Below are 20,259 nucleotides of genomic sequence, written 5' to 3'. Positions count from 1 at the left end.
GGAACAGCACCCTTTTCGACTTTCATTTTTTTAATATAAATTTATTACGCAATTTAATTGCACGTAGGTTGTTCCATAATTATGAGATCGACAATTTTTTAGAATTCTTGACAATGTAGAACAACTACACATCACATAGGTAGTCTTAAAGTAACATTTTAAAAAAGAAAATTATTCAAGATTGATAAACCATCAATGTCAGTAAATGTAGCATAAAAATATTTAAAAACAATTCCTTTTTAACACATTTTAAAAGTGTTCGCTTTTCCTTCGATGCAATTTTTCACTTGCAATAATAAAATTGTATTTTAATTACTTAATTCTGCTGTGATGAATCCGGATAATCTTTTATGAATCTTAATCATCTTCTCAAATATTTAACTTTCGACAAAAATTTTAAATATTTGAGAAGATATGATAAATAACATTTAAATATTTGAAATATTTCGCTAAAAATGTTGACAAAATTTTTAGCGAAGATTGGTGCTTACGAAAAAAAATTACTTTGAATGTTTCTAAAATATAGATAGAACAGTTGCGTTCATCAAGGCACTTAACATTTTATAGTAAATAAAACAGATATGAAATAAAACTAAGGAAATTTAAATATGCACTACAGTGCAATAACAGATAAGACGCTTTCAATTTCTCTTTTTTTTTTCTTTTGAATTTCTCAAAAAAATACCTAGAGTATTATTTTATAACTTTGAAGAGTGTGGTAAATTTTCAAACCTTAAGAGTTGATTTGAGGGAGCGCCAATAGATTAAGAACGAAAACAAGTGTTCTAACATCTTACGCCTGAAAATGCAACAATCAACTTATTAACTCAAAGGACACTTTGTTATTATTTATAAGCATCCATTTTGTAAGAAAATAAGCATTTTTATATTTAAAAAAAATTTAAAATTTTTTTGCCCTAAGATTTTTTTTCTAAAGCATCAGAAATATTCAATAAAAGCAATTAAGTTTTAGTAGCAATTTTTAATTAACAACAAGCATTTTAAAAATTGAAAAAAAAATCGATTAAAATTGAGGAAATACATAAGTTTTTAAAGTAGTTCTTTCCCACCTGCGCAGAAATTTTTTTTTCTTCCCAATTTTGCAGTAATATTTTTTGAAGATAGTTTATTTTTATTTTATTTTATAACCGTCGTTGAACAGCCGACCCAATTTCATGGGTTTACGACTACTTACGTTCAACTCCGTAGCCTTGCAATTTTGAACCAATCCAGAAGACAAGGAAACTCCTGGATCAGTACCCCCAGAGGTATTGATTTGTTGTGGGAACATGGAGGACTTTGAGACTCGACAGATTTAACGTGCATCAGTCACCATTTACTACACGGGGAATCTTCGGCCGGCGAGGATCGAACCCACGACCTCTTGGATATGGAGTTGCCAAATACAATTGACGATAAAATTCTGAAAAAAAGTTATATTTTTAGTTTTTTTTTCCGCGCATAATAATAAAAAAAAAGCTTAATACGCTCATATCTTGCGCAATTTTTAATGATTTTTTTTTCTCAATTTTAAAATTATTATCTTGTAATTAATTAAATATTTCTTCAAAAATTTTGTTCAATTTCATTGAATATTTTTAAGCTATAGCGAAAAGCAGTTGCAAAATAATCCTCAAATTTGGGTAGTGTATGTTCTACATTAACATAACTGTAAGAGGACCAATTGCACTCAATTTTGACATAGTGAAAAATTCTTTTGATTGAGGTATTACCGAAGTATGATACAATAAGAAAACTTAAGTTTATATTTAATTCAATGTTATTAACTTAGATTTCCGATAGGCAAATCTTCATGTAGAGGAATTTATTATACTGGATATCATCTATATATTGATATATTATTCAATAAATTTATACTATGTACCCTACCGTCTAGAGGGAAAAAAATCTTGAAATTCGATAATTTTTATTTTTTGGTACATTGAAAATTCCATATTTGTCTTAAAAAATTTCGCTCATATCCATATTAAAGCAAATTTTTGTTATTTATTTTAATTTTTTGTTACTATTTTATTTGTATTTAACGAATGTCTCACAAATTTAGATCGATAAAAAATTAATTATAGCAAAAATATGTGTGTGTATGTTGCCACCCCAGAAAAAAAACATTCTTAACTTCTTGCACATTTCTTCCATCTCAATTCAATTTTAATGATTTTTTTGTATTAATACTTTCAGAACACAAAAAAAAAACAAAACTGAATTACTGAAATACATTCCGTTAAAACGAAGTTCATAAAAAGTTAAATCCAGTGATAGTGCATAACCATCAACCTAGTGCATAATTTCATTAAAATACCTCTAATACTATATTAGTATGCGGCTTCTTTTGAGAGAATTGGCGAGTTTCTAGACTTCAAGAACTTAACTTGATTCGAAGGTATACACTGAAATACGCCAATGTCAATTTCATTGTGTAACCCCTATGCTTTCTCGGAGTTCTTCTCCCTCTCTGCAACTGACCAGCATTAATAACAGGTGTGTTCTTTGGGGAAGGGCTGTTGTCTTGAGTAGTGTCTTTAGTTGCTGTTATAGAGCGTGAGGGAGATCCTTCAAGGCTCAGAACACCTGTGATATTGAGTCTAGCACCCAACACTGCTATTCAATTTTTGTGCGCTGTGTTATCTTGACATTCCTTAAGTTTAGAAATAGTCAGGAATCTTGTCAAAGTGGTACGGACGACGTGCAGTGATAAAAGTACGAAAAAATAATATAAAATAATTCATTAGCACTGTATTCTACTATTTATTGTATCATCTATTTAAAGTGGCTAGAAATTTCCACATCTGAAAAGTAACTTTTTGTCGTTTGTTGCAAGGGCCAGAAATAATTATACTTTCATTATAGCTGTTGATTTTTTATGTTTTAAGAAGAGTAGAAATATTTTTTCTACCTTGACCCTACAAATAATTAGTTTATTACATCAGTTTAAAGCCATTATGCAAAATGGTATATTTTGTAATTTTTCATTAAGGCTGATTTCATATAGTTGGCTGCCGAAATAGATTCCACGCAGCCTGATCGGTCTTGACCATAACTATTTCTGTATTTAAATTCTTTATTTAAAATTACTTTGATATAATTAAGACGAAAATGGCAACAGCTTACTATAAACATGTCTATAAAGTTTATCCACAGAGAAATATATATAGAGTTTCCACTCTAATGCTAGATCATATTAAAAAAAAAGACTACACGTTTTTTTTCCTTCCTAATCGATCGATGCTCACCAAAATGGCAAAAGTCTGGGGCAAACGGTTTTAGCACCACGTTACGGCAAAAAGTTTAACTATCAGTTAGATTGATGATCGTTTTCTTTTATTATTTTTAATTGAATTTATAAGGTTTTTTTATAATCGTTTGGTTATTTGTTTCATTTTAATTCTATGAAATGCTTAGATGTTAATTCGTTCAGGATATCGTTTGTTAATGAAAATATAAATAAATTTTGCAAAGCAGATTACGATTTATTTAATTCCTTCTCATCATTTTTCTTGGTCTTATATTTATTTCAATGCTCAGTTTAGTACATATTAATAGGGATGAAATACACCATTAATACTTTCAAACAAATGGGAGAATATACCAATACAACCAAAGAAGCATTTAATAAATTCTTCATAATTCTTCATTCATGGGCGTTATTAATGAGAGATTTTTTACTTTTATCTATTTATAGTAGAATTTATTATATGATAAAATAGAAATAGATAGGAGTAAATAAAAAGATTAAATAAATATTTTCTACGTATTATGGAACTAAAATATAAAATAAAAGAATTGGAGTTGATTAGAAAACTTCATGTTTCTACATAAATGCACAATATGAAAATGTTAAAAAAAAAAAAAAAAAAAAACTTAAGTTTACGCAATCTTAACTTAATTCAATAATTTTGATTGAAATAAAGTTTAAAAAACCAACTTTAAAACAACAAATTACGGAGAATCATTACTCATTCATGTGACAAATATGGTCTTGCTGAAGTAAAAAAAAAAAAAAAAAAAAAAAAAAATTGGCAAAGACACTACATAATATACCTTAGAGTGTTAATTATTCATAACTAACTTCTGAATGAACTAATCTCTAGCGTAAGTATTGGTAGAGGGCGCTGTAAGCAGACCATAAAAATTTTTAAACACGTCGTGATGACGTCAGAGTGGATCGCCCCTAAATATTATAGTGAATGATAAAGAATTATCACTCTAATGCTTGAGCATATCTAAAAAGAAGCGTTTTTTTTTTTTTTTTAATTTTTATTATTATTTTTTTTCACAGGGTGGAAAAACGGCAACAAATTATTTTAGCACCATGTTGGGGTAAAAGGCTTAACAACTAATTAGTTTGATGAGTTTATCGTTTGCTTTTAAATTTTTTTAATTGAATTAATGAAGTATGCTGTAATCGTTTGTTTGTTTCTTTTATTTTAATTCGATTAAATTCTTAGATGTTTCTTCTTTAAGAATGCGTGTGTTAAGGAACAGCAACATTAGCATAAATTCACGGAATCCTAATTTTATTCAATAACTTTTATTGAAGTAAAGGCAAAAAGTCAACTTTAGCTATAAGTCGCAATCAAGTATTATGCATTCTACAAATAAAATTGTATAGAAGTAATATGACAGAGACACTGGACTATAAATAGTACGGATTCAAACATTCATATCTATTGTACGAGTACACTATCAACTTATCGTTTCCTTCTTTCTGGTGTCGCTAGGAGGCGCAGATGCACGTTGGACTGGGCGTGAAGAAACTTTTTGAAAAGCGTCGTAATAACTGAAGATCCTCCTTAAGTATTATTTTTCATGATCATTATGATGAATCTCTTTATTTAAAATTATTTTGGTACACTGATTATGAAACTAATAGCAGAAACCATAAGTTTATCGATGCAGTTCATCTCATTCGCAGATATAAACTAAATCTCTCGTGATTATTTGTTTGTTTAAACTGGCAACAACACAATTTTGTAACTTTTATTTAAATTTTTTTCGTCATTCTAAGTTCCGCTGTAACAAAAATTTTCAAAGAACGCAAAAAGTATTATTTTCTTTGCCGAAACTCAAGTTCTAGAAATGGCATCTTTACTTTCAGTAAGTTTAATTTTACTTCTTATATATTAAACTTTTTTTTTAAATTTATTTCATGGTACTAACTTTCAAATGAGTATGAGTTAATAAGAAAAAATGGCTACGTTTGATTTGCATCGCTTCCTTTCAAAATCCAATTAATAAAAATGTGTTTACTTTAATAGTACTGTTTCGATATAAGTAAAATAGGAACTATACTTAATTTATATTACGAAGAACTCGACTGCTATTAATTTATAAACCTCACTCTTAGTAAGAATAAGTTTGAAAATAAAATGGTAATGTAGAAACTCATTTCGGTTTTTACTTTAACTAAGAATAATTTATAAACTTTAATCAAAGTAAGAGAGAAGATGTAAATGGTAAGAATACGAAATATATAGCTTAATTTAATACTTCTAAGCGTAAATAGAATATTACTAAATTAAAAATAGAATTTTTTTTAACTATGCTATAATTGGCGAAAAAAATGGAGAGTTCTTCTTTTTAAATAATCAAAAAACAAATAAGAACTAGTTACAATTTTAATATTTTCAGGCAACGTCCATATTATATAGTTCAGAAAAAAAGAAGAAAACAGCAAATTATTTAAGCTATTAAATATACAAATAATAATAATAAACGATAATTAAAGTTGATTGATAGTCATCGTATGGTATTAGCAATAATGCCAGATAATTTCCTTGGCGATAAAAGCCAGTGCATTCTTGAGTAATCAAAAAAACAGTTGTTTTAGAAAAAGTTTCTAACATTATCGCCAACAAATAATAGAATGAAACCAGCGTACGACCAAAACAGCATTTCTAATGATCAAAAATCATTTCTTTACAGCAACTAAAAGGTTTTATTGTTATTGTTAGTTTTATTATAACTCTCAAAGTTCAATAAATTTTATAGCATAGAAAATCATTTATGTATAGTATCATTTATTATATAGTAGTTAATGTTTTTGCACAATTGCTATAAAAAGTATTGTTTAAATAAAGTATTTTTAAAAAAATTGATACATTATGGTATTATATCAATTTTATATCATAATGTATCAATAATGTATCAATTTTAACGAATCTTTATCTTTACGAATTATCTTTAACAAATGAAACCGGGTTCTAAGTTTAAAAAAACTATGTAATTGATAGATAGATTTTTAATTATTATTTTTTTATGATAAGAGCTCTCAATTTTTTAAACTCTTTTTTATGCTAAAATTCTACTCCTTTATGATAGAATTATACTTTTAATGATGGAATTCAATTATGCTAATGCTCAACTCCGTATCTTTGTAATTTTGAACCCAATCCAGAAGACAAGGGAACTCGAGGATCAAGTTTTTGGTAGAAATTGGCCTTCGTGGAGGATTTTTTTGATGGAACTAACCCACATTTGCGTTAAATGTAGAGAAAAACCACGAAAACCTCCCATAGTTAGCCTGACGACAAAGGGATTAGCCCATGATCCGTCTACCACTTCGTATAATTTTATGTCAGCACTGTGGTTGATACAAGCCTGATGCGGAATTCGTATCGACCAGCCATTGCTGGAATTCGAACCCTGTTCACCTCAATGGAACGCGAACACTATCTCCTGAGCCATTACGGCTCGTTGTTCCTCAATTGAAAAAGTTGAATTAGAAGGCAAAGCGCCATTAAAAATGAAAACTTCTCTGTGTACTGTACTCAATGGTTTAACCCATTTTAGGCTAAGCTTAGAAATTTTAGAAAATGTGGTATTTTTTTGAAATATGCATAAATTGCATTCATTGAGACACAAAAATGGTTTTGTGCAGGTATAAAAATTTTTTTATTTAGGAAATAAAATAGTGTGTTTATGCACCATTGGTCAAATAAATGGACAAACCGTTAAGTTTTTTTTATGAAATTTGTTTCATTTTTATTTTATCTACAGAACTTGCATTTTTAATCCATCATAAAACTATATGATTAATCTCAAATGGAACAATTACGCATTTTCAAAAAGTCGAATTTGCCATTAACCGTTTCAAGTTAGGAAGCTAAAATAGTGTTCAAATTTTTCAACAATAAGTGTTTACTCCAATTGAATTACCAATATTTTATAGATGTTTTCAGAACCCTTGACAATAGCAGAAAAATATACATCACAATATTAATGAAAAAATATTCATTGAAATGGTGTGTTTACATACTTGGCCGAAAATGGGTTTGCGAAATTTAGCAATCGGAACAAATTCATAGTAATTACGAAAATTTCATTGCTGTTAGCAACCATTGAAAATAATTTCCGTAGCTAAGCTCCTCTCTTATTTGTTTTTATTAAAATCAAACTTTTTTTTTATTTTTTAGATACTATAGAACAGTGTCTTTTAATCCGCTTTATTCGGAGGAACAGTAATATATGTATTTTTTATCACGGACAGTAAAGTTTGTAATTTGGACATTTGGCATGATTTTTTTCTACTTAAAATTGTGGCACTTAAAATCAACTTTTTAACCAGTCTCGTTTCTGATCACTCACATACTCTATAATGAGAAATATTTTGAGACAACCTATTCACATATAATTAAAATTTGTATTTATTCTAGTGCAAATATTAATCTATTAATCCGCGAATCAGAGTATGAGAATTGATGTTTTAAAGCATCAGTTTTTATCGCCAAATGTAGTATGAGAGCTTGACAACCTCTGATTGCTTGGCGAAAAAATATTAATGAGTAAATATTAATTTAATTATTATGCAATAACTCGCATAAGTGACTGAAAAACTCGCACTCTATTATGGCTCAATATGCCATAAATAAATCATTAAATTAACAAAAAATTATTGTTGTCACTTAACTATAATAAATCATAAAAACGAATAATTATTTATTTTAAGTGTATTGTAAGATAGTTGCTTGTTGATATATTGGAGAGAAAAAAATTGGAATGATGAAATATTGAATATTCATTTTACTCACGTCTTTAATGTATAGATGCATTAAGCCTTTACTCAACTTAAATCAGAAATTCTTTAGAAAAGAAAACACGATTGATTTTGAAATTCTTTTTCAGATTTTCGTGACATTGTTAAGCATCGTACTTTCAACAGTTAGATCGCAAGAAAACGTAGAATATACGACGATCGTGGAAACGACAGTAGCGGAAAATTCAACAAAGGAGGCTATGCTAAAAATTGAGAAGTTCGAGAAATCTGAGTCATCAATTTCGCCAGTAAGTGAATCCCAAGAGAAAGTGCAAAATTCGCACGAGCATCATGATAACACGTCAAGAGCTCTAAGCGAAGCTTTTTCACGAGCAGTAATGGAAAATGCCACGCAAGCGCATATGGAAAATCCTACACGAGCAGTAATGGTAGAATCGAATTCAAAAACAGCATCTATTAGAAAGTTCGAGAGATCTCATGATGAACACGAGACAGAAGTGGATGAAGTACAACATACAACTGAAGTACACCATACAACTGAAATGCATGACGTACAACATACTACTGATATACATGAAGTACAACATACGACTGAGACCGGAACGGAAAATTGTACATTGGCAACACCACCAATTGGCAGATTTGAGAGCGAGGGTGCTAACACTGCAATCATGAATGTACCACTTGAGAGTTTCGCTTGTGTTACGTTGATGTGGTTTGGATGGTATATGTATCTGCACTAAGACAGATCTCTCTTTTAACTATTACCGGGTTGTTAAATGGTAAATGAACCACTTTAAGAAACGGAAAAGGATGATTCATTGTATTTTAAGTCATAAAATTTTTAACAGAATTTTATTTTCAAAATTTTGAGTTATTCTAGTTTGTATTTATTTGGCAAAATGAAAAATTAAAGTATTTGGCAGGTGCTGTTAATGCTTATTTGTATTTTTTTTTACGTATTTTAATAATACATGAAATTTATAATTATTGTCAGTATATAAAAGAGAATGAAATGACCGTTAGAATTGTTTAGGTGGCTTATAAGTTCATCTGGCAATTACAACTAAGAAAGCATAAACATATTCGAACTACTCCAGAGACCTATTTAAAGAATTGGCCTAGGCCTTGATCAAACCGCGAAGGCCTTCAACATATAGATGGATAAAGTCAAAGGTATAACAAATAAACTTTTAATTTAGTATTTTTATGTAATAACCAATGCTTGCGATTAAAAGTAAATGGCTTAAACCCCGGCATAGTAATTTGTTGTCACTTGCTCTTATCCGTGTACAACAAAATAGAGCATTGATATAGTACATTATTATATACTGTATATTTATTATGCCGACAAGACTGTGTAAGGGCCTGGGAACTAGCCTTGTATCAGAAAGATTCTGGGTTCGAATCCCAGGCAAGGCATGGATGTTCTTTCATCATCTGTACTATCAGTCCTTATTGTAGGAGCAACGTTAGCCATTTAATATGGTGCCCCTGAAAGAATGGCCAACAAATCTGCCCTATGTACTCTTGAATCGACGAATGTCAAGCCAGGCGGGCATTGGAAAAAACACTCTATGTTACAAGTAACAACTATTGCGAAGTATAGGTCACATTCTATGCTTATAAGACACTTTTTTTTTTCTTTTACAAAGATATTTTTCTTTAACATTCTTGAATTTTCACGTCTCTTAGCACAGCGTTTAGAGACAACTTAGATTTTTTGAAAGCAAAATGCAGTTTCATGAAAAGATAAATGTGGCATATCTTTTGCTCTCGATTTTAGTTATTTCTTCCATTGTTTTCTCAGTCAATAATATTAAATACAAAATTTACAATGTTATTAAGTTACCAGACTTAAATATGATTTTCTATGAACGAAGGATATGAAATACGATTTTCTATAAATGAAAAATTTTCTATAAGCACAAAATCTTAATTTAAAAAACTCAAGACTGTTTCTGAAGGCTCCGCCGTACTATGAAGTGATACTTTTTTGCGAATAATATGCTATTTTTATAACTGCTGTGAGTTTGCAACTGTTACTCATGATTGTTATGTCAAGTTTAGCCTATCTAAAGCTAGCACTATCTACGCTTATTGCGAAAATGGCGCAAAACGTCAATATGAAGAAAAGCTACAGTTTCGTGAAAAGGAAAAGCATTTGTGGTCTAATTTTTTATTATATGAAGACTTACTCCAATGCTGCATTACCTGGGCTCATAAAAATTTGCAAAAAAATGAGAATAAGGCAGTGATTTTGATAATTTTCTTCTACGTGGAAAAAATGTCGCCAAGTTGGCGATTTTTTATAGAAAGTTTAATAAATTTTAAAATATTTAAGCTATTTGTCTGTTCTAAAGCCCAGATAATTCTTCACAGCAAGGTTATATACTGCTCAGAATCATCGCATTGTTTCAGGTAAGGCACTTAAACTAAGGCTTTTTTAATTTTCCTTGGCGACAGAGCTTCGAAAAACAGCGTCAACTCTTGTAATTTGGTGCATAGAAAGGCTCAGTTTTAATTATAAACTCAGCACTTGTTTTTATTTTTCTATTTTAATTAGATTTTTTTTTTAAGTTATTGCAATTTTAAGAACTTTTTTGAGATTTTATCCCATTCTTCTGCTTTAAAAAAAAAGCTTATTTATCTATTGTTTTGGAAAATTTTATTTAAATCTCTCGAGATCTTTATTTAATACGATCGTGCTTCAATCGCACTTCAAGAAGATCGCAAATAGTCCCCTCACACGTGACCTATGGCGTCAGCTCCAGCTGATCGTTTATAAGCAAAATGGCGTTCTAAAGTTGAGCAAAGTTTCTCCACCTAAGTTAGCATCTTAATAGCATCCAAATAGAGTCTCGGTGCTGCCATCTAGTGTGGCAGAAACTAGACGTCCAAATTAACATGACCAACGGTATCTCACCCATTGTGGTGGTCCTGAAAGAGTGGATACCACCTCTGGAGAACGCTCTAGGTCTGCTCATCGGCAATACCGATTGTGCAGCTCATTGGAAATAAAAAAAAAATAAAAAAAGTTAGAATGTTAACTAACTTGAAGTCAATTAAACACAGAGCCGTATCGCGCATCGAATTAGTTGAAATATAATTCTTTCTCGTCAACTTTTATATAATTCTTTCTCGTTTATCTTTCTTAAAATATAATTCTTTCTCGTTTATCTTTCTTGAAATATAATTCCTTCTCATTTATCTTTCTTGAAATAAAATTCTTTCTTGTTTATCTTTCTTGAAATATAATTCTTTCTCGTTTATCTTTCTTAAAATATAATTCTTTCTCGTTTATCTTTATTGAAATATAATTCTTTCTCGTTTATCTTTCTTGAAATATAATTCTTCCTCGTTTATCTTTCTTGAAATATAATTCTTTCTCGTTTATCCTTCTTGAAATATAATTCTTTCTCGTTTATCTTGCTTGAAATATAATCCTTTCTCGTTTATCTTTCTTGAAAGATAATTCTTTCTCGTTTATCAATTAAATTTCATAACAACAACACACAAAAATTTAATAGCGTGATAAAATTTTTGTATTGATAGTTTAGGATTTCTCTTTGTTATAAAAAAGAAAACAATATACACCGAAAAGCCACATTATAAACACCCTGCTAATAACATGTAGGACCACTTTTAGCCCTCAAAACTGCTAGCACCCGCCGTGGCATTAATTCCACAAGGTGCCGATAGGTAGTCTGAGGTATATGGTACCAAGCGCTCACCAACTGGTTCTGCAATTCCCTCACATTGCGAGGGGGTGGGGTGGCAGCACGAATTTGGTTTTCCAAGTAGGACCACAAATGCTCTATTGGATTAAGGTCAGGTGAATTTGGGGGCCAAGACATGTCACTGGAATGTTCCTCGACGATTCGACCCTTATGACATGGTGCATTATCCTGTTGGTAAACACCATCCCCCGCAGGAAAAACTGTTGCCATGAATGGGTGAACCTGGTCTGCAACTATGTTCAAGTAGCTTACGGACGTCGGGGATTGTTCTTTGAAGATTATGGGTCCTGATGTGCCCCATGAAAACATTGTTTCTGGGCGAGAAACCATGAAAACCTGGACGAGCCCATAGTTATAGATGGAGGGTGGTCATAATGTAATGGCTCTTCGGTGTATGTGTTCAAAATTTCGATTAGTGCTTAAGCAAAAATAACACATAAAGCATGGCAAATAAAACATGGCTAAATTGCTCCAAGCAAATTTAGCAAAATTACACTCGTGGTCAATTTCCCTCACAACAGCACCCAACACGGTCTTAATTCTCCCTCTACAACTTTCTTGTCTTTTTTTTCTACATAACCAAATAATAGAACCGTTTTTATTTTCCCCATGGACTCGATATTGAAATCCTTTATAGACAGCACATGGTTTACCATGAGTTGTCGTAATTATTTTTACTGACTTTGTATTATCCATAATTTTATCATGTTAATATCAATACATCCGCAATTTCACGTAAAATAGTGAGTTAGATTAAAGCACACAACGTTTGCAGCTTTGTCAATAATACAACTAGATTAATTTTACACTGTTAGCGCACGAAGCCGATATGAGCTCCGAGGTGATTAGAATCGACCGAAATAAAGCGACCGATGAGAAATAATAAGGGACCATTCATAAAATGAGACGCTATGTGAAATCCGACAGAAATAAAAATCAACGAATCAATTAATCATTCAAAGCTTGATTAGAATTTTATTAGAATTGGATTTGTAGCTTATAAGCTTAATTATAATCAACCGAAGAGAAATACTAAAGAAAGCATTTATAAAATTAAACGCTCGAAGAAATCCGATCGAAAAGAAAATCATAGAATAAAGTAATCATTGAAAGTTTGATTAGAATTTTATTAGAATTGAATTTGTAGCTTATAAGCTTCTTGATAATCAACAGAAGAGAAATACTAAAGAAAGCATTCATAAAATTAAACGCTCGAAGAAGTCCGATCGAAAAGAAAAATCATAGAATAAGGTAATCATACAATAAAGTAATCACTGAAAGTTTGATTAGAATTTTATTAGAATTGGATTTGTAGCTTATAAGCTTCTTGATAATCAACAGAAGAGAAATACTAAAAGAAGTGTTGATAAAAATTAAATGCTGAACGAAATCCAATCGAAAAGAAAAATCATGGAATAAAGTAATCAAAATCAAAATTTAAAGTTTGATTAGAAAGCTACAAAGCGCTCATAAAATCGAACGCAAGGAGAAATTCGACCGAAATGGAAAACCATGAAATAGAGTTGAATGGTTTGAAACTGAACGGTCATTCAAATCAACTCATAAATGCACATTAATAAACAGACACACAGTGTGTTCTGTAATCACCGTCCTTAATGTATATTTTTAGAATTATTTTCAAAGATAAAATTAAAATTATATATACATTAGCAAGGATTAGGATTAGAATTATTTATCTATATATTAGCAAGGTTTAGGATTAGAATTATTTATCTATACATTAGCAAGGATTAGGATTATTTATCTATTATTTATCTATACATTAGCAAGGATTAGGATTGAGAAAGAAAAAAAAAAAGAATATAATAGCGTTATCATAACTTATCGAATCATTAATTCGTTAATGGCGAATTACTAACTAATTGTAATAGCCAATGAAACAGAACCTGTTTGATTGCTGGAACAAACAAATAGGAAGGGAAAGTGGTTCTTAGAATATTATATGGTTATTATACATCTGTCACGTGCAGAATGTTTTTAATTAATTTTTGACAAAGTTTCTAAAAACTTACATTAAGGTTAGTGGTTACGGAACATCTTGTATATTATTTTGTACAGAATATAGTGTTGTATACACACATAATACATACGCTAACAATGTGATAGGAATAAAGGTCATAAAGTAATGCTAAAAATTTTACTAACGGAACTTCTATACTTTTTTAAACATTGCCACAAATTACAAAAAAAAAAAAAAAATGGNAAAAAAAAAAAAAAAAAAAAAAAATTAATACTAATATACTTTACTAATAAAATACTTTTATATATATAAAAAAAATATTATGCATTTTAATAAAGTTTTCTCTTAACTTATCTTCTCTAACTGCAGTACTTAATAATATTATTTAGTTATGGGTTCATTAACTGTAGCTATCTATCATGGATTGCTAGAGCTATCTGTTATATCTATTATGAATTGCATATGATTCTTCGTCTAATTATGTCCCTGAGACAGTCGACAATTAATATCAACAATAAATTTAGACAATTTATTGTTGCTTTTGAGGAATAATGTTTCTTTTTTTTTCTTTTTTTTTGCTTCTCCACAATTACTTTTTTTATTCACCAGCGATATTTATGCATCACCTAATAAACTAGCTTTTTTACTATCAGGCCATTGTCTTTTTTACGGATATAATTTCTTTGTAAAAAGACTTCTTTGTACTATTATCATCTATGTATTACAATAAAAAAATTTTCAAGCCGTGAGGGCATATTCCAAAAATAATTTCCGCCCTTAATACTTTTATTCTATTTCTATAGAATATGCTTTTAAGTACCCTCAAAACATCATGAATTTCTAAGAAATCGTCCCTAATCATTACCGTTCCTTTCATAAGTATAAATATTTGATTTCCCCCATTTTGGCGTTCTTTTTTTTCTACAGGTTATTATCTTTCACTTTGTGAAAGACATTGGTTCCAATGAAATTATTCATTTATACCAAAATAGTCTGCTTTTATTTCCCCCAAAAACCATTATAATAATATTTCTCTTTTGCAACACAATAAGATTTATTTTTTATTCTATTCCAATCTTTTATTTGTAACATATATATAACCCAGGATATTTAAACTTGAGCTCGTAGAATCATACATAAAGAATAGTATTTTAATGTTTGCACCAGGCAGACAATTTAGAGATAAAATTATTTTAGTGAGAAAGAATTGTTTAATGAGAATTTTATGAAAAGCAAATCTCATTTTAAAATACACCAAAACACTATGTCTTACTTTATGTATAAGCAAGGGGCATCAAAGCAATTACATTTTAACTAAAACTATTACATAATAAAATTTCAAACGAAGTTTAAAAAAAAATTATACCAACCTCCTTTGGGTTTTCATATACTATTTCAGAAGAATGAACGTCTAATTCTTCTGTTTTTTAGTCCAATCCAATTTTTTTCACTTTCATCATACCATTCAACAGGTGGCGTTTCGCGCCACAGGTCCTTGGTTCGATCCTCGGGCCGGGCAAGGTTGACTCATCCTTTCATTCCTTCAGTGGGTTTATAAAATGAGTACCAAGCATGCTTGAGAACTAAACAATGGGGGTTTCGCATTCGGCTGACCAACCAACCGGAACATCTGCTCTTACACCTCAGAGCCCAAAGCTCAAGAATACTGAGATGGGCACAGTGGGCCTTGTCCCACTATGGGCTGTCGCGCCGCTGAGTTTAGTTTCATACCATTCAACTAGTTTAATACATTTTTCAATTATCTAGTATCCGAATGCTTAAAAGGGCCATAATATTATTAAAAATTTCATATGATTTTAAAATGGTATGAAATCGAACAGACTCATGATCCGGTTCCGGATCATCCATCTCAAGCTTATTCCGTATTGCACATTGAGTGTGACTTATAATAAATCATCATTCGTCATCCGCGCAAGATTCATTCTGCGTAAGTATTATCTGCGAGTAATTCATACGTATTTGATATCAGTGATAATTCTTTTTAACTATCTAAGTATGCATCTGAGTAGTAATTAGTAGTTAATACATTTTCGCTGGTTCTTTCTTACATAGATTTATGATAGTAACGTATGAGGTACGATTCATTTAACAATGAACACAGGTCTGTGAATAACGTATACGGTATAAATCCGTATATATAGAGCATAGATCTGTGATTAGCGTATGCGCCAGGATTCATTTTTCGTTGAATACGATTTTTCCTAATTAGCACATGATATGACTTCTTTTACATTGAACATAAATCTGTGATTAACGTAAGCGATATGATTCGTTTTGCATTGAACACAGATCTGTGATTAACGTATGCCGTATGACTCCGTATATATGGAGCATAGATCAGTGATTAACGAATGCGTTAGGCTTCATTTTTCGCTGAATACGATTTTTCATAATTAGCACATACGGTATGATTTCTTTTACATTGAACATAGATCTGTGATTAACGAATGCCTTAGGACTCATTTTTCATTGAATACGATTTTTCATAATTAGCACATACAGTATGATTTTTTTTACATTGAACACAGATCTGTGATTAACGAATGCGTTAGGATTCATTTTTCATTGAATACGATTTTTCATAATTAGCACATACAGTATGATATCTTTTATATTGACAAAGATCAGTGATTAACGAACGCATTGAATGCGATTTTTCATAGTTAGCACATACAGTATGATTCCTTTTACATTGAACACAGATCAGTGATTAACGTGATAGATGTGACTCCTTTTACATTGAACACAGATCTGTGATTAACGTATGCGGTATGACTCAGTATTTATGGAGCATAGATCAGTGATTAACGAATGCATTAGGATTCATTTTTCGTTGAATACGATTTTTCATAATTAGCACATGTGGTATGAGTTCTTATACATTGAACATAGATCTGTGATTAACGTAAGCGATATGATTCCTTTTACATTGAACACTCTGTGATTAACGTATGCGGTATGACTCAGTATTTATGGAGCATAGATCAGTGATTAACGAATGCATTAGGATTCATTTTTCGTTGAATGCGGTTTTTCATAATTAGCGCATACGGTATGATTTCTTTTACATTGAACACAGATCTGTGATTAACGTAAGAGATGTGACTCCTTTTACATTGAACACAGATCTCTGATTAACGTATGCGGTATGACTCCGTATTTATGGAGCATAGATCAGTGATTGACGAATGCGTTAGGATTCATTTTTCGTTGAATACGGTTTTTCATAATTAGCGCATACGGTATGATTTCTTTTACATTGAACACAGATCTGTGATTAACGTAAGAGATGTGACTCCTTTTACATTGAACACAGATCTGTGACTAACGTATGCGGTATGACTCCGTATTTATGGAGCATAGATCAGTGATTAACGAATGCATTAGGATTCATTTTTCGTTGAATACGATTTTTCATAATTAGCACATGTGGTATGAGTTCTTATACATTGAACATAGATCTGTGATTAACATAAGCGATATGATTCCTTTTACATTGAACACTCTGCGATTAACGTATGCGGTATGACTCCGTATATATGGAGCATAGATCAGTGATTAACGAATGCGTTAGGATTCCTTTTACATTGAACACAGTTCTGTGATTAATGTATGCGGTATGACTCCGTATATATGGAGCATAGATCAGTGATAAACGAATGCGTTAGGATTCATTTTTTGTTGAATACGATTTTTCATAATTAGCACATACGGTAAAATTTCTTTTACATTGAACATAGAACTGTGATTAACGTAAGCGATATGATTCTTTTTAGATTGAACACAGATCCGAGATTAACATGTGAGGTATGAAGTGAGGTACAAAGTTTTACATTTTCTCAAAGTATTCCCTGAGTATGAACCTTGCATTATAAATTTTGAAATGATTTTAACGAAGTTAATGACACACATATTTAAATTCCAGGTTGTATTTAGAAGTTGTAAAATGCCAATCACATTTAAAATATTTTTAAAAAAATTTTTACAATACCCAATCATCCTTCTTCAAATATCGTCTTAATGTTGCTTCTGGAATTGCGTACGTCTGCGCAGCTTTATGAGTTGATAGGACAGAATTTCTAATATCGTAAATGGCAGCATGTAGGTTGTCCTCGGACCAATTAAAATTCATTCCACGATTTGTCTTCCGCTTATAATTTCGAACCATTTCGTCCCAAGTCTGAAAAAAAATATATATAATGAGTTCTAATACTATTCTTTTTTACGTACTCTGTACAAATACCACATTAGCACCTTAAAAATGCTTATACGTAATCGCTGACAAGGTAGGTAGGCTATGCTTGATTAAAGCTCCAAATTCCTTTTATCAGAATTTTTTTTTTTTTTAAATATCAGATCAGAATTAATTATCAGATCAGAATTAATTATCAGAATTTTTTTTTTTTAAATTCTTTTCCAAAATACAAATTAAAAAAAAAAAATTTTTTTTTTAAATTTGTATTTTGGAAAAGAAAAGAAAAATATCTCAAGCAAGCACGAAAGAAAGGTGGTTTTGAGAATCTTTCTGATACTCTTTTCTTCTAATTTTATTTTATTTTTTATAACCGTCGTTGAACAGCGGACCCAATTTTAAGGGCTTACAACTACTAATGTTCAACTCCGTAGCCTTGTAATTTTGAACCCAATCCAGAAGACAAGGGAACACCTGGATCGAGTATTGGAAGAAATTTTGCCTTCGTGGAGGATTTATTGATGGAGCTAACCCACATTTGCTTTATATAGAGAGGAAGATCACGAGAACCTGCCACGGTTAGCCTGACGGCAAGGGGACTCTAACCCATGATCCGTCTACCACTGAGGATATTTCACGTCAGCACTGTGGTCGATGTCAACTGGATACGGAATTCATATCGGCTGGGATTCGAACCCGGTTCGCCTCATTGGAAGGCGAACGCTCTATCTCCTGAGCCATCGCTGCTCTTTCTTCTAATTTTATTTTATTTTATAACCGTCGTTGAACAGCCGACCCAATTTCATGGGTTTACGACTACTTACGTTCAACTCCGTAGCCTTGTAATTTTGAACCAATCCAGAAGACAAGGAAACTCCTGGATCAGTACCCCCAGAGGTATTGATTTGTTGTGGGAACATGGAGGACTTTGAGACTCGATAGATTTAACGTGCATCAGTCACCATTTACTACACGGGGAGTCTTCGGCCGGTGAGGATCGAACCCACGACCTCTTGCATATGGGCCCAGCGCCCTGCCGACCAGGCTATCCCGGCCTTCTTTCTTCTAATTTTATTTTATTTTATAACCCATGTCAAAGAGTTCGTGGGTTCGATCTAAGCCGGCCGAAAACTTTCCGCGTAGTAAATGGTGACTGATGCACGTTAAATCTGCCGAGTCTCAAAGTCCTCCATGTTCCCATAACAAATCGATACCTCTGGGGGTAGGGGAGAGTGGGGTTCAATTGACCCCACTCTCCCCTACTGATCCTGGAGTTTCCTTGTCTTCAGGATTGGTTCAAAGTTACAAGGCTACGGAGTTGAACATTGGTAGTCGCAAACCCGAAATTGGGTCGGCTGTTCAACGACGGTTATAAAATTCTTTTCCAGCTGTTCGGCCTGGTTTCACCAAAGAAAATTCCATTGCATGGTCTAGAAATTTATACTGAACTGGAAAATTTATACTGTTTTTGTTGTCAACTACTTTTTGTTGGAAAGAAAACGCTAGATATTGCTAGAAAAATATATTTTTCTTTGACTAAACTTGACTTAACATCGGAAAGCATTCCCGATAATGAACCGCATATACAATAAATGACAGTAAAACAGTGCTACATGCCTGTATCATCACAATTCATTTTTATGTCTACATTTCGTGCAATATATGACAGTGTATCTACACGAGATTGCTTAAGATTTACTTGTGACTGTGCAAGATCTATCAGCTGCTGCATTTGATCTACCTGTTGCTGCGTTAAATCTACTTGCTCCAATGAACGATCTGCCTTAGCTCTTTTCTCACACAAGGAGGCTCTGTTTAGATTCCTTTTTATATATTCAACATCTTTTTTGTCCAAACCTTCTAAACACCCAGGAACTAATTCTTTTTAAATTAGTTTTGTTGAACGTTCTTCAAACTTCTCTGAACCTTTTATTTTCACATAATTAAGAGACAGTTTGCCTTTTCCAATTCTTATCTGGCTTCACGATTGTGATTTAATACAGTGTTTCTTGATATTAAATTTTTGTTAGTGTACAATTTTGCTAAACAGTGTCTGTTCACACATTGCCATACGAAGGAATTTTTAATTTCTCGCTGTTTGTTGAATTTATAATCATCGATTGCTAACGAATTGCGTCCCTTTTCACTAATCATGAATTTCAATTTCATTTTGCTTTATTAAAATGCTAACATAAACTATGCGAAAAAAATCTACTTCGAATTCCACTTTGATTTATAAACCGCAAACATAAACCATGTCAAAGAAGGTAGGTACATACGTAGGTATAGTACGGCTTTCAGGAGAACTCCT

General features: G+C 31.4%; 2 protein-coding genes across 2 annotated transcripts in view; one reads left to right on the top strand and one right to left on the bottom strand.

Moving 5' to 3' along the window:
- Window positions 1-20,259, bottom strand: part of LOC139426371 (uncharacterized) — a 59,644-nt gene that overhangs the window by 32,739 nt on the left and 6,646 nt on the right. The window contains exon 2 of the mRNA XM_071185061.1: window positions 17,748-17,936. Within this exon, the coding sequence (XP_071041162.1) occupies window positions 17,748-17,936 (189 nt within the window). The remainder of the gene's footprint in view (window positions 1-17,747; window positions 17,937-20,259) is intronic.
- LOC107450680 (uncharacterized) lies at window positions 4,752-8,945 on the top strand. Its single transcript, XM_016066536.3, has 2 exons — window positions 4,752-5,115; window positions 8,143-8,945. Exons 1-2 carry the CDS (start codon window positions 5,098-5,100, stop codon window positions 8,755-8,757), a joined length of 633 nt encoding a protein of 210 aa, XP_015922022.1. The 5' UTR covers window positions 4,752-5,097; the 3' UTR covers window positions 8,758-8,945.

This window comes from Parasteatoda tepidariorum, chromosome 9, assembly GCF_043381705.1.
Source record: "Parasteatoda tepidariorum isolate YZ-2023 chromosome 9, CAS_Ptep_4.0, whole genome shotgun sequence".
Lineage (NCBI taxonomy): Eukaryota > Metazoa > Arthropoda > Arachnida > Araneae > Theridiidae > Parasteatoda > Parasteatoda tepidariorum.
Note: the sequence above shows the minus strand (reverse complement) of the source record. Positions and strands in the feature narration are given on the sequence as shown.